The sequence below is a fragment of the Lissotriton helveticus genome, chromosome 5_1 (assembly GCF_964261635.1).
Source record: "Lissotriton helveticus chromosome 5_1, aLisHel1.1, whole genome shotgun sequence".
Lineage (NCBI taxonomy): Eukaryota > Metazoa > Chordata > Amphibia > Caudata > Salamandridae > Lissotriton > Lissotriton helveticus.
The window spans coordinates 25,458,776-25,474,735 of record NC_136065.1 but is presented as its reverse complement, the minus strand read 5'-3'; the positions used below and the strand labels follow the sequence as shown (position 1 = coordinate 25,474,735).

The window sequence follows — 15,960 nt, the reverse complement described above, 5'->3', positions numbered from 1 at the left end:
CATGTGACCTGTCCGCTCTTCTCTCTCGTGAGCGTGATCGCTCTGTCTCTTCTGCTTGCTGAAGAGGAGACCTGTGGATTGGACTCAGGTACCTTTGAAGTCTCTCTGGTGCCTTAGAATCCTTCCAATTACTCAAAGGAGCATACCATCTTGGCGAAAGTCTTATATGTGAAGTGTAACCCCGCTGGGGATTCTTCTGAACCGGACTCCTACTCCTCGAAGATGACCCGGTTGACCCCGAGGCACTTGAGGAGGAATGGAGTGAAGCAGATTGTGTCACTAGGACTGTCGAAGGCACCGAAGGTGATCTCTGTCTCACCGGTGTTGGAGGACGTCTCAAAAAGCCTTTCCCTCGACGTCGAACGCCTCTGTGGCGTCGACGGGGCGATAACTTTCGGCGTTGAATGCTTCGACGATGATCTGTGGTCCCTCGACGTCGATCGGTGATGATGCACCGACGACAGAGTCATCTCCCTCGACGTCGAACGGCGTTGTCCTGCCGCGACGGAGGTCTCGACGTCGAACGGCGTTGTCCTGCCGTCGACGGAGGTCTCGACGTCGAACGGCCTAGTCCTGCCGTCGACGGAGGTCTCGACGTCGAACGGTCTAGTCCTGCCGTCGACGGAGCTCTCGACGTCGGCCGACGTTGATCTGTCGGCGACGGAGATGTCATCGACCTGGCATGTGGCGACGGCGGAGGATCGGACATCCTCGACGACGAGCGCCGACGTGCCTTAGATGATCCCTTCCTCGACGACGATCGTCCGAGGGGGCTCTTGCTCCTCGACGCCGAGCGCCTCCGTGGAGACGTCGACGGAGGTGTTACACTCTTCGAAGCCTGTCGACGTCGAGACGACGGCGAGTGTGATCTGTCTCTCGACGCCGACCGTCGCCTGGTTGACGGCGGCGGAGTTGACTTATGTCTTGAAGCCGAACCTCTCGTCGACGGCGATCTCGTGGCTTCTCTCGACGCCGATCGTCGCCTAGTTGACGACGGCGGAGCTTTCCTCGACGACGGCGAACCTCTTTTCGACGACGATTTCCTCATCAACGCCGATCTCGACGCCGACGGAGCTTTTTCTCTTGAACTGTCCATCAGATGTCGTTTTTTCAGCGCCGAGCCCGGTGCTGAGGTTGATGGACGTTCTGACTTGCCTTTGGAGGGAGTTCTGGGTCTCTTTGAACTCTTTCTCTCCGCAGATCTTCCTCTCATGGATTTCTGGGCCAGACTATAGAGTCTGTTCCTCTCTCTGTCTTTAAGTGTTCTGTCAGACAGCTTTTTACAATGAGAACAGTCTTTAGGATCATGATCCTCTGGCAAGCATAAAATACAGACCTCATGAGAGTCTGTTTTTGCCTTCTTGTGGCCACAAGAAGGGCAATCATCAAATAGTGAGGGCATCCTGAAAGGAAAAACCTCACAAAAAATTGACTGCTAAGCAGTTATTTACTTGACTATGATGTGAAAAGTCAAAGTAAATCAAAAAAATTGTTCTTTAGAAGATTTTCTGACTGAAAAAGGCAGAAAAGTGTGGAGCTGTGTATCCAGGGTCCTTCCTGAAGGAGCCGGAAAGAACAACTGACCTAACTGTAACCCCTGAGGCATGATGGGAAGCTAGGGGCTGAGGTGCCTTAAAGGCACAGCGTCAGTTTTAGTACATGCAGCTACAGGTTAGCTTTTCAGTCTTTTTAGACTGGGATTTTGCAATGCAGCCTGGGAGCTGTATATGCTTACAGTGTGTTATGAGAATTTCTACTGTTTTCTAAGCATTAAAACAGTTTCTAAACAAGCATTGGTGTTGTTTCTCATGTTTCTAATGCAAAATACACTATATGTGGAAATTCTTCACTGCATATTCCAGCTCTATTGTTTTATTTGGCTGCAATTGCTTATTTTTATATATATATTTATATATATATGTCTATATATATGTGGGGCACATATAATATATTGTTTCCGGGGTCCCGCGCATGGGCGGGAATATTCTAATGCTTATGACTATTGATGAGGATCCCCTGGAAGAGAAGTGTTTGTTATTAATACATATATTGTTTATTTTCATAACAACCTATGTGGTGTCCTTTCATCTGGTATTCAAGGGGTTATATGTGGTAAAACAGCTGGCTTCACATGCCAAAAGAGTTTAGCCTAAGACTACTTTGTCCATGCTACCATTAGGATAGCTGGTCTATAAGGTTGACTTACAACCAATCACCATAAGGGTTGTTTGGACTGATACAAGGTGATCACTAGAACTAGTGAACATCATATATCAGGCCAACTTCTCACAGGAGGCACCTCTTCTATAGCTCGTTTTAGGAGATGAGCCTTCACCTCTTTTCGGAGCAGATCGAGTTGGTGCGGACGAGATTTCTTTGGGGGAATGTCCTGTTGAGGCGCACGGAAATGAAGAGCATATCCATTGCGCAGTGTATTCAGCACCCACCGATCGTTCGTGATGCTGCCCCACTCTGCCAGATGTTTTGAAACAATTCCTCCAACGTCGCTAGAGGAAGCCAGTGATCATTGTTTTCCTCCTCTCGTCAAGGTAGAGGACTGCTGGTGACCTCCTCTACCTCGGTTGGCTTTACCACCCCGAAACTGGGTTTTGCCCTGGGTCTTATTTTGGGACCACTGAGGTCCCAAAATGTTGAGTACCTCTGCCTCTGTTGGACTTGAAACCGCGTTTAAACTCCTTTTTTTTTTCCAAGCCGACTGTCTTGACGGTGTCGAGCTCGGCTTTCATGCAACTCATCTCGTCGTCCGTGTGCTGGCCGAAGAGAGATGCTCCGGTAAACGGGAGGTTCAGAATGCGCTGCTACGCATCAGGCTTGAGGACCTGTCAGGCGCAGCCATGATGAACGTCTGGCACATACTCCATGGGCATATGAATGTCCTGCCAGTATTGCTCCGTCTGCAGCAGTGCTAATTATCTGGTTAGCCACCAGACTTCCTTCCGTCAGGGTCTCATCGAAGTCTTGTTGGTCCTCCTTAGGCAATTTTGACTTAAAACGCTCCACTGAGTCCCACAAGGCTCTATCGTTCCTGCCTAAAAGCGCAGCCGCACTAGAAACCTTCAGCGTCGAAGCGGCAGAACTGCAGACCTTGCAGCCCCACGAGTCTTGCAACTTGCTGTCCTTATTAGGAGGAGTTGAGGAAGAGGGAAAGCCTGAGTGGGTCTTTCGTGCCGCCGCCACGACTACTGAGTCGGCGAGCGGGTCCGCTTTTACAAAGATCGGGTCAGAGGGTGCGGCCTTATACTTCTTTTGGATGCGAGCCGGCACCGCTTTTGCCGATGCTGGAGCCAGGAACACATCATTGGCAGGATCCATGATCCCTGGGACCAACGGTAGCACTGGACGAGACCCCGACTTTTGGTGAAGAGTCTTAAAGATCACTGTCGTGGAGACCTGTGGCACAGACAGCTCGATGTTTAATTTCAGTGCCCCCCTCTGTAAGACATCATGATAGGTGTTGATATCATCCACCGGGGAAACCCTAGAGACAGGGCTATCAACCAAAGTGGGAGAGTAATCCCGTTTGGAAGAGCGGGTAGAGGAGGTAGTAGAAGTAGCTGGTGTTCGAGCCCTCCTTTCGCGAGATCTTCTGGCGGGTACCTCCCGTCTAGGGGAACGATCACGCCTTCTCTCATGAGACCTCCCTGTGCGTTCTTCCCATGCAGGGGAACGAGATGCAGCTCGTCTCACAGGCGATCTTTCTCTGCGCCTGGGAGGGCTGCGACTGTCTACTTCCTCAACCAGTCTTTGCAGAGGAGGTCTGTGTACTGGGCTGACATATTCCTGCAGCCTTCTTGTACCACCTGAGTCTCGCCAATTGTGCAGAGGCATATTCCATCTGGGGGACAACTGCACACCATCAGTGGGATGTCTGCGGGCAGGACTTCTAGATCTGCGGGCAGGACTTCTGGATCTTGATCTGGAAGAACCAGAAGAGTGACGGGAGGCTGATTCAGTCACTAGGATCACTGAACCATCCCTGGATCTTCGTTCATGGTGTCTCGACGTCGATCTGGACCGTTCATGGCGCCTCGACGTCGAATGCTCTGAAGGCGCATGCCTTGACTCCGAGCGATGATGACCTCTCGACGTCGACCGGTGCTGCCCCACCGTCGACGGAGTCCTTTCCTTCGACGCCAACTGTCTCTGCGGCGCCGTTGGATCAGGCGATCTCGACGTCGTATGCCTCAACGGCGAACTGCGTGAGGAATGGTCTCTCGACGTCGAGCGGCGTTGTGTGGCCGACGACGGAGCTTCCTTTAACTTCGAATGTCTATGTGACGTCGGCGGAGGGGTACTGGTCGCCCTCGACGCCGAACGTCGACGAAGATCTCCTCCTTGACGCCGATCGACGCCTGGTTGTCGACGGCGGAGGACTTGGGGCTCTCGACGTCAGTCGCTTAGCCTGCAACGACGGAGGTGAGCCAGCTCTCGACGCCGAACGTCGTGACGACGACGAAGGCGGAAGCTCCTTACCCCTCGACGCCGAACGTCGCCTGGTTGACGTCGGCGGAGGAGTCACACTTCTCGACACCGGTCGTCGCCTGGTTGACGACGGCGGAGGTGTAACGCCCCTCAACGCCGATCGCCGCCTGGTTAACGACGGCGGAGGGGTCTTATCTCTCGACGCCGATCGTCGCCGAGTTGACGATGGCGGAGGGTCTTGACATCTCGACGACATACCTGATCTTCTTGACGGCGAGCCTGCTGTCGACGGTGCTAAACGTCGTTTTTTCGAAGAATGACCCACCGGTTGCTCCTTTCTCAGCGCCGAGCCCGACGCTGAAGCTGCAGGACAAGAAGACTCGCCCTTTGAAGGTTCTCTGGACCTCTTGGAGCTCTTCTTGGTTGGGACCTCCCTCTAGAAGACCTATGGGCTAGGCCATAGACCCGAATCCTCTCCCTGTCTTTCAAAGTTCTTAATGACAGGGACTCACAGTGAGGGCAGGTTCTAGGGTCATGTTCTTCAGGTAGGCAAAGGATGCATACCTCATGGCTGTCCGTCTTTGCCTTCTTCTTGCCACAAGAAGGGCAGGTGTCAAAAAGGGAAGGCATATCAAGATGAAAATGCCAACCAACAAGAGAAAACCTACTTGACTAGATGAAAAACGTCGAAGTAAGGTTAAAAATGTAGAAAACTGAGAGAATGTTTTGGCAGAAAACAGAAAAAGAGTGGAGCTGTGTAACCAGGATCCTTCATGAAGGAGCCGGAAAGAACAACTAACCCAACTGTCACCCCTGAGGCATGATGGGATACTGGGGGTCATGAGTGCCTTAAAGGCACAGGTTCAGTTTTTTGTAGCGTGCAGCTACAGGTTAGCTTTTCAGTCTTTTTAGACTGTGTGTTTGCAATGCAGCCTGGGAGCTTTCTATGCTTTCAGGATATAATAAGAATTTCTACTGCTTTTTCAGCATTAAAACAGTTTCAAAACAATCCTTGATGTTGTTGTTCATGTTTCTAATGCATATGTTTCATGTATGGTGGAAATTCTTTACAGCATAATCCAGCTCTATTGTGATTTTGGCTGCAATTGCTTGTATGTATGTGTATATATATATATATATATATATATATATATATATATATATATATATATATATATATATATATATATATATATATATATGTATATATATATATATGAGTATATATATGTGGGGCACATATAATATAGTGTTTCCGGGGTCCCGCGCATGGGCGGGAATATTCTAATGCTTATGACTATTGATGAGGTTCCCTGGAAGAGAACTTTGTCTTTTGTGCTTTTAGTGCATGCTCCTTTTTGCCTGCACATGCCAGCGCTGCTACAATTGAGGCCACCAATCGTCCACACTAGATTCTGTTTGCTGTACTTGCGCTGCTCCCTCTAATCAAGAAAAGGTACCAAATTCATTTGTTGCCTCCAATTTCAAAGTCCTTCCCATTGACAAAGCGTTTTAGAACATTTAATTTAGTTTTTTCTTTTTTATGCATATCTGTTTTTATTAATCTGCTAATCATATATAATTTCCTAAATAGTCGCTGACCAACTGAGTAGTGTCGCAGACTACAGGTTAAGAACAGCTGTAATGCAAGATTTACAATTTCCTATTATGGGACTATATATCGGAAAGCTTAACTTTTAGCAGTACCCTGCCTTTTAGAGCTTACTTTTTTATATCTCCATTTCCATCTGTTGCAATCTTAACTTAAAAAAATATTACATTTTTTCCCCCTTTGCTTAAAGCAAATATATTACAGCTATATACGTTAGAATCGATTTGAGTATCAGGAGATTTTTGGGGGTGTTTTGAATGCCTTTAGAGAGGGTCCAGCTCTAATGGCAGCTGGAAGTGGAGGGTTGCTGGCTGGTTGGAGATGCTGAAACTGGAGCCGCACAGCGCAGTTTGACTGAGGAGGCGCTGAGCGGAAGATCGGGGGTCCCAGGTAGGAGTGTATCGGTTAAGATAACCGAGAGGTAGCCCGGGGGAATGTTGCTAACAGCTTTATAAGCAAGTCTCAGGAACTTTCAGAGGGCACTCTTCTTGGTACAGAGCCAGTCAGCCTAGTCCTGATGAAGTTTAACACTTTGCCCAGTGGGGAGAATGAATAAGTCAGTCGTTTCAGGGCTCTACATTACTGGGTGCTAGGGAGCTCATCTGTAGTTGGCCATAGGGAGTAGGACAGTAGGGTGGATCTTGCTTCTACTTACAGAACATGGCGATTTGTCTGCTGTGACTGCTGCTATGGCGTAGGTCCCTTGCTCATTTTCCCTTGGAGTCAAGCTATCCTGGCTGATGACGGCTGAATGCCAGAAACCGGTCCCAGGATGCTTGTTTCCAGTCCGGGGAAGACATGGCTTGGCAGTTCAGGCTTGAAGGTTCCCATGAGGCACAGGGTCAGACTGATTTGCATATGACCATGTCTGAACTGGGGTGGCAGAGTGAGGTAAAGAAAGATGATGGATTCAACCCAGATCTCAGACTGGGGGTGAGTGGCTGAAAAGTTTCAGCGCTCCGTCCATCATCTCAATGATTACAGCGCATGGACGGACTAAGGAGAAAGCCAGAGTTTCTAGTGGAGGAATCGTTATTCTGTGTGAGAGGAGGGAAGTAGACTGAGGTGTTAAGAGAGAAGGATGAAGAAGGAAACCAAAGACCTCATGCTTTGATATGTTGAATATGAGGGAATATAGGGCCTCCCAATGACGTCATGGATCCAGGACCACCTGATGCACCAGTGTGACAGAGGGGCAAGAAAGTAGGAACAAGAAAAAGATTTGTGTGCCATGTGTGAATAGCTGGCATGCAAAGTCCTTTCCAGTTGTAACTCCCGGGCTTCTTGGTGCAGGGTTTTTGATTTTGTGCCTCAGCCACAGATGGCGCCTGAGTCCAGCCAACTGTAAGGAAGACACTGACATTTGTTCACCTTTCCCATCAGGTTACATTGAATAGTTTCCCAAGGGGCATTTTTCAATGTATAACTTTTGATCTCTGTATAGGATTTTCATAAATGTGTGACTTTTTGTTAATGAAATCATAGTTTTGTTAACTGACTTGGTCTGGAACACTTAGGTTCTTTATTTCTTAATGGCTGCTGTTTGGCTTGAACGTCAGAATATCGAGGCCAGAGATATCTTAATGCAAAAAAATGTTGGTCTCAATATCAAAAACCAAAATACTGTGAAGGTCAGTATAGATTTAATGTTCTTAATTCCACAACCACTGAAGTAGGGGATGTTCATTTAATCAAGCTGTGTATACAGGTCATTAGCTATAGTAAACATACACCTACCTGTATACACTTACCCTCATTGTAGTTTTTACGCATATAACATTTTGTCTGAGGTAAGGGTTTCCGTTTTCGCCAGGGTACGACAGGTAAACGATGGATTCCTTGCAGAAACCAATAACCCAAACATGCTGAACAAGAATTTCCACAAATTGCAACAGACATATCAAAGAGTAGCTTCTTGCGCGCATGTGAAGCTTGCTCTCCTTACTGTGTCATACAGCAGTGCGCCTTGACCACTAACTGGTAACTGTGCCACGGAAAGACAGATCACTACATTGTTAAATTGATTCCAAAGTACTCTGTAGGGTCTTGGAAAGGGTAAGAGAGGTGTCCCTTGGGGGGACTCCTGGCCAGGATACATACTTGTCTCCCGCATCATGCACACCCCACCTTCAATGACCTTAGAGCCAAAGGTTTGCTGGTTGAGGACTCCAATGGGAAGAGCTAACCTTTAGGTGGTGACTCATGGTCCTGCTACTGGCATCCAACCAAACACACCCGGTGTCACCCACTGGATGCTCCTGCCCATTGAAATATGTGTTGTTCCACCCTCAAAGCATTCCTTGGGGTAGGGGGTCTCTTGGCAAACTCCCTCTACAAAGAGGAAAGCAAAACCCTTTACCCGACTCCAAGAGGGAGGGCAACACTGGACAGACTTGTACACCTAACAAAGCCCACTGAGAAGGGAGCTCACTTGGCACTGTTTGTTATACTCACCAATGAGAGTTGACAATCTTGCAGAGTGCCAGCTCGCAGCACATCCTGAGGTTGGCCTGGTGGTCTCCCAGCGTGGAGGACGAGCAGCGCATGGGGTCCACTTCACAGTTCTCCTCCGACTCATACAGGGCTCGGATGAACTCGCCTCAGAAGGGGAAGGAGAAGGAGAGCAAGAGAGAGGAACAGAGATATACTTTACATGACGTAGGGCACTCGAACTATTAAGGGATGGATGCATTCCAGACCATTTTCCCCTTTTGTGAAAAACTAGAAGTTCTCCGTCTCACTGAGTTACAGCCTGTGAAAGGGAAAGAAGCCCATTGATTGGGAAAGTGTAATGCTGGAGGGTGGTATCCAGGCATTTAATACCCAAATGTGTTTGTTCTATTTGTGACATCACCCGCACCGATGACTAGATATGTATTTGCGTGTGATAGCAGCGGATCCCTGCTTCTGGCCAGTCCCAAGTGATCTTCCCTGGACACCTTGTCTAGACATACTTGTGCTGAAGATGTATCCCACCCAAGCTCAGGTACTGTGGTAATGCCTTAGTAGTGCTGGATCCTACGTAGAACATTAACAATGCGTTAGTGGCATCATACCCTACACATGCGCCTTACTTTTGATGCCGTAGTGGTATCACTCTATGTGTGACATTGTGACAATGTTTATGTGGGCTCGGACTTTGCACATTAGGGACCTTCAGAAGTTGATGTGTACAATAAATCTTTCATTCCTCATTGAAAAGATGCAGAGTCCATTCCAACACTGCCCAAGACTCACCCTACTACAAACATGTACCTGACACTGTGAGACAGCCCCCTAAAGTTTCTCAGATAGACTCAACAGACCCGCACACCTTGTACTAAGAGATGGCCGAGGTGTGTCGTAAGCAGAGATAAGCTTGCCATTCCACAGCCCGAGATGGTTCCAACATAAAGCACATCTAATACTCTGACACTGCATCAGCAATTGTCCCCAAGGTTGACATATTGTCACCATGACATACCTACACACCTCACACTCTATAACAGTTTAATCTGGCTGTTGCCAGATGTCTAAGGGCAAACACTTACCAATGGCGTCCTTGAGGTATTTCTGTCCAATCAGCTTCAGGTATTCCTCTATGGCTTTTGTAGCGAGTGTGTTCTCGCGAAATATGAGGTGCTCTCTGTCCATGAACCTGTCCACTTCTGTCATGGCCATGTCGGACAGAAAATCCTGGCAAAGGAAAGAGTTTGAGTCAGAGTCAACCGGATCCGTTAGAAATGTGGCACATTCTGTGCCAACACTAACAGAGCAATTCCATGGTGGAGCAAACTATCACAGCGAGGCTGAATCTGAGTCAGTGAGACTCAAACCTACGACCCATGAGCAGCAATATCAAGGGACACAGAACTATCGCAATCGCTGTCGGACAGGAATTGTCAAAGGGGAGAAACATGAGAAAATGGCTGAACTTTCAGGGAAAGTTGTAGCAGAACTTTCTGCTGAATTTGTACATTCAGCAGTGATTGGTCAGATTCGAATGGGAGTCACTGAGGGAAACCTGAACTTCCACCTGGGCAACCCCACCGACGCCACCGACCTCCTGGAAAGATTGGAGAACATCGGCCTCAAGCAACTGGTCACAGACCCCACGCACAAAACAGTACACAGTACACACGCTGGACCCTATCTTCACATCCAGCAACAGAATCAGATACAGTCACACCTCGAATTTCCATTGTACACTTCACTCTAGCCGGATCCGCCTGCACCGCCCCCAACCACGAGAGCTCCCTCTTCCGCAGCTGGTCCGAGGTCATTCAGCAACAATAGAGCAACGCCTTCAGCACCACACTGCCCAATGCCACCACCAACTTGAATCAGGTGGTACAGAACATGAATGACTGGTTCACCTGCGCCACCGACCGAGTCGCTCCAAACAAACCTACCAAAACACACAGACCCTCCAAACAAGCCATCTGGCATATCCCGGAACTCCGCATGTCAAAACACAGGTGCAAACAACTAGAAAGAAGATGACACTCCAGCAGGAACCACACATTCATATCAGCCCTCAACAACTACCACTGTCAGATCAAAGCCACGAAAACAGAGGCCCACACCTACCAGATCGAGACCAGCACCAACCAAGCCCAGGAACTTTTTACCATCATAAGAGAGTTCACCTACCCGTCAGCCACAGCAAACTTCATCCCCTCCTCACAGGAACTCTGCTACGCCCTCGCTGACCCCTACCACAACAAGATAGCAACCATCTTCAAAAACTTCAGTCCCCAAACCCTCAGACCTCCTCAGCCTCCCATTGATCACCAACGCCGACCAGCCACTCACCACTTGGGAACAACTCATCACACCAAACACAGTCACTCTTATGATCTGCATCTACTCCAGAGCACCCACTGACCCCTGCCCTCACGACTCTTCAACCTTGGAATTGATGAGATCAGCTGCCAACGCACCACCATCCTCAACGCCTTGATAGTCACATCCACCTTTCCCAATGCCTGGAAACACGCAGAGCTCAGAACCCTCTGCAGACCCCACTGAGGTCCAGAACTACCATCCCATCTCACTGCTCCCATTCCCCGAGAAAGACCTGGAGAAGGCCATGAATCTCCAACTTACCAAACACCTGGAGAGAAACAACCTACTGGGCCCTGCCCAGCCAGGCTTCAGAGCCAATCACATTACAGAGACAGCTCTGATCGCCGCAACAGATCCACACCCTATTCAACAGAGGAGTATCAGCTGCCCTAATCCTGCTGAACCTATTTGCTGCCTAGACACTGTCTCCCACCACACACTCCTCGATCGCCTACATCAATTTGGTATCATAGACGATGTTCTCAGATGTTCTCAGATGGATGGCATCCTTTTTCGCAGGATGCACCCAGAGAATCTGCCTCCTTCTCTTCACATTGCAAGCCAAACACACCATCTATGGCATCCCACAAGGCTCATCCCTCAGCCCAACACTCTCCAGCATCTACATGACACTGCTCGCACACATCTTCAGATCGTACGACATCAACATCATCTCCTTAGCTTCTCCTTTGCCGACAACACTCAGCCTCTCGCTCCCAGCCGACCCCACCTCGATGAGGTCCAACTTCCACAACTGTATGAAGAATGTCTCAGCCTGGATGAAGGACAACTGCCTGAAGCTCAACACAGACAAAACTGAGGTGCTGATCTTCAGCAAACACACCGCCCTCTGGAACAACTCCTGGTGGCTGTCAGAACTCTGACCCAATCCACACCTAATGACCAGCACGCAACCTTGGCGTGATCCTCGACAGCGAACTCTCCATGAAATGTCAGGTCAATGCTGTCTCTTCAGCCTGCTTCCACACGCCCTGCAAAATCTTCAAGTGACTCTGCATGATGTAGACAGTGACACACACCCTCATCACCAGCTAACTGGATTACGGCAATGCTCTCTATGTAGTCACCACCACGAAGCTTATGAAAACACTACAGATGATCCAGAATACAGCCTTCAGACTGATCCTCAAAATACACAACAGAACCCACATCACCCAGCACCTGAAGGCCCTCCAATGGCTCCAGGTCCTGCAGAGATGCCATTACAAGCTCCTGACCCATGCATACAAAGCCCTCCATGACCTACGACCCGCATACATGAACCACCACCTGCACTTCCACCGACTTTCCAGGAACCTCTGCTCTGTACACCTCACCCTCACACAGATACCTCACATTCGCCACTGCCACTCCGAAGGAAGCACCTTCTCCCATCTCACCACCAGCCTGGAATTCTCTCCTCCTCCACCTCTGCACCCTCACTGACCCACTGCACCCTCACTGACCCACTTGAGAAATGGGCTCACAACCTGTTTTTTCGACTGAGACCAGCAGTAAGCACCTGGGTACCCTCTCAGGTGACAAGCTGTGCTCTACAAGTACAACCTGATTGATGGTGTAACTTACTATGAGCATTCCTCAAGTAGCATCAGCGATATTTGTACAGGACACTTTTATAGTACTTAACAACAGCAAAAAACATCAGAGAGAGAGAAAGTAATGTCTAAATAGAGTTGAGGCGAAGAAGGTTTTTTATAAAGAACTCTCAGCCTCTTCCCAACAACAGAGACAAACTCACATTGCTGTGTCACCAACCTCAGCACATCCAGAATGAAGAGTACTCAAAGAATTTGCAACTCAATTTAAACCTCAGAGATTCCAATGTAAAGCTACTCTAGGCCACACAAAGACGGGGAACATCCATTACGACGCGGTGTTTACACCGCACTACCATTACAACGCTGGTTTTACAACGCAAGTCGTTACCATGACTTGCACTGGAGGGCGCTCTAGGCTAAGGAATAGTAGATTTACTATTCCAACACCTTCCCTACTGTACGTAGGCTGGTGTTGGAATAGTAAATCTTACTATTCCTAAGTCCAGCACCCTACAGCGCAAGTCGTTGATATACAACCCACAAACACAGAGTCACAGCCTCTGACAGTCACAAAAGGTGTTTGTCACTTAATAATCCCTGTAATGGACTGCAGCAAATAAGTATAGCTTAAACAGAATTACTAAGGACTGCTGATTGAGACCTTGCAACCCTGTCCCAGTCCCATGGACTGGAACCAGGGTACATCCAGCAACAGATAAAGCTAGAGCTACCAGAGAACAAACAAGCATTTTCAATGCAATAGGTCTCGCATTTACGAGAGTTTAAGCTATTGGCATTGTAAATGACAATGCCTTTTATTTATGTGTTTTTAAACCCAACACACATATAAAATGAATTGCTATTTATAATGCCAATAGCTCAAACTCTTGCAAATGCAAGACCACTTTAATGGTGGCCGCGCCTCTTTCTTTAGACAATGCTAGCCGTATTCAGGTTCAGTGAGCAGCGTATGGGGTGCTTTCACCCAAAAATATATAAACAAAGGTTCTGTAGTGCTGCCACTAAAGTTAAAGTGGGCTGCACTGGAAAATTAAATAAAAAAGTGCTCGACTATAGTTACAGCGGACCACGCTGAAAAATAAATAAATAATAGGCGCAGCCGCTATAGTTTAAACGGACCGTGCTGCAAATTAAATAAATAAGGGAGGCCGCTATTGTTGAAGCGGGCCCGCAGCCATTACTAAAAAAAATATAAAAGCGGGCGGCATGCTGCCTTGCAGGAAAGCACGTCATGGGTGGAATAGTTGAAGATCATTAAAGAAAATAGTGCTCACAGAGAAGATATAGCAGACCATGTGACAACATAAGTAAAAAGTCCAGTCCTTATGGGAGGTTACAAATGCAGACAAGGCGGTACCAAGGAGGGACTACTAAGCCTATGTATCGATGAAAAGCAACAATTTCGAAAGGACAGTGAGAGGACCCAATTGAAAAGATGGGTGGGAAATGGGCGAGGCTTCTATTCGAAACCTCAATACAGCATGCCAGCACATGCGCTGCCCAGGCTGAAAAGGACCTCTATTTCTTGTAAAAGTTATATAATGGCTCGTTCCAAGTTGGTTTGAAGAGATATTTCCAGTATTCTCTGTTTACAAAAGGTAACGAATCCCTGCAAGCTATGTTTTGCTTAATAATCAGGAAACCTCGTCCAGCAATCACCGGCGACCAGCAACCTCCGTTCCGTGTTCTCTTATGGAGGTTGCTGGTCGCCGGTGTTCCGTGTTCTCTTATGGAGGTTGCTGGTCGCCGGTGTTCCGTGTTTTCTTATGGAGGTTGCTGGGCGCCGGTGTTCCGTGTTCTCTTATGGAGGTTGCTGGTCGCCGGTGTTCCGTGTTCTCTTATGGAGGTTGCTGGGCGCCGGTGTTCCGTGTTCTCTTATGGAGGTTGCTGGCCGCCGGTGTTCCGTGTTCTCTTATGGAGGTTGCTGGGCGCCGGTGTTCCGTGTTCTCTTATGGAGGTTGCTGGTCGCCGGTGTTCCGTGTTCTCTTATGGAGGTTGCTGGCCGCCGGTGTTCCGTGTTCTCTTATGGAGGTTGCTGGGCGCCGGTGTTCCGTGTTCTCTTATGGAGGTTGCTGGGCGCCGGTGTTCCGTGTTCTCTTATGGAGGTTGCTGGTCGCCGGTGTTCCGTGTTCTCTTATGGAGGTTGCTGGTCGCCGGTGTTCCGTGTTCTCTTATGGAGGTTGCTGGGCGCCGGTGTTCCGTGTTCTCTTATGGAGGTTGCTGGTCGCCGGTGTTCCGTGTTCTCTTATGGAGGTTGCTGGTCGCCGGTGTTCCGTGTTCTCTTATGGAGGTTGCTGGGCGCCGGTGTTCCGTGTTCTCTTATGGAGGTTGCTGGGCGCCGGTGTTCCGTGTTCTCTTATGGAGGTTGCTGGGCGCCGGTGTTCCGTGTTCTCTTATGGAGGTTGCTGGCCGCCGGTGTTCCGTGTTCTCTTATGGAGGTTGCTGGGCGCCGGTGTTCCGTGTTCTCTTATGGAGGTTGCTGGTCGCCGGTGTTCCGTGTTCTCTTATGGAGGTTGCTGGGCGCCGGTGTTCCGTGTTCTCTTATGGAGGTTGCTGGGCGCCGGTGTTCCGTGTTCTCTTATGGAGGTTGCTGGTCGCCGGTGTTCCGTGTTCTCTTATGGAGGTTGCTGGTCGCCGGTGTTCCGTGTTCTCTTATGGAGGTTGCTGGTCGCCGGTGTTCCGTGTTCTCTTATGGAGGTTGCTGGGCGCCGGTGTTCCGTGTTCTCTTATGGAGGTTGCTGGGCGCCGGTGTTCCGTGTTCTCTTATGGAGGTTGCTGGGCGCCGGTGTTCCGTGTTCTCTTATGGAGGTTGCTGGGCGCCGGTGTTCCGTGTTCTCTTATGGAGGTTCCTGGGCGCCGGTGTTCCGTGTTCTCTTATGGAGGTTGCTGGTTGTCGGTGATTGCGGGACGAGGTTTCCTGATTGTTAGGCGAGACATAGCAGTGTGGAAAGATGTCAGTCAATGAACACAATCATAAGCGGATTCTTATTAATTCATTTATTTGCATCGTTCTGTATTCGCAGCACGTGCTAGCGCAATGGGCCAGTTTAACTTCTTATATTGTAAAGGACAACGTTTTATATATCCAAGACGCTCCTGAAGAAGGGACAGCAGTCCCGAAATGCATTGGGCTTACGTTTTTGAATTATGTTTTGTTGAAATGATGTTGTTATAGTATTGTTAATTTTTTTGAAAAGTGATTGTAACAACAGTACAGTATTGGTATGTTTTGTTGAGAAAACAAGGAATTTTCTTGATTTAAACGCCATGTTCTAATAACATTAAATGTTTGTTTGATTTAAAGGGACTAAATCCATGTTTTCAAATATGATGGATTGTATATCAATTTAAGTTGTGCGCACCTGAGACAAGTAGGCTAGTTGGCTTCTGGCCACCCCTTTTCTTTGTCTGACATGGTGTGGTAGGTACACACCATCAGGCGCAGCACACTGATCATTAAAAAGTTAGATTTTTTGGTCTACAAAGTGAAAGCAAGGA

General features: G+C 48.6%; 1 protein-coding gene across 12 annotated transcripts in view; it reads right to left on the bottom strand.

Annotated features, from left to right (window-relative positions):
- Nucleotides 1–15,960, bottom strand: part of SYNGAP1 (synaptic Ras GTPase activating protein 1) — a 758,031-nt gene that overhangs the window by 217,308 nt on the left and 524,763 nt on the right. For all 12 annotated transcript variants that reach the window (XM_078641656.1, XM_078641652.1, XM_078641655.1 and 9 more), the window contains 2 exons: nt 9,586–9,730; nt 8,510–8,654 (listed from right to left, as the gene is read on the bottom strand). In XM_078641656.1, the coding sequence (XP_078497782.1) occupies nt 8,510–8,654; nt 9,586–9,730 (290 nt within the window). The remainder of the gene's footprint in view (nt 1–8,509; nt 8,655–9,585; nt 9,731–15,960) is intronic.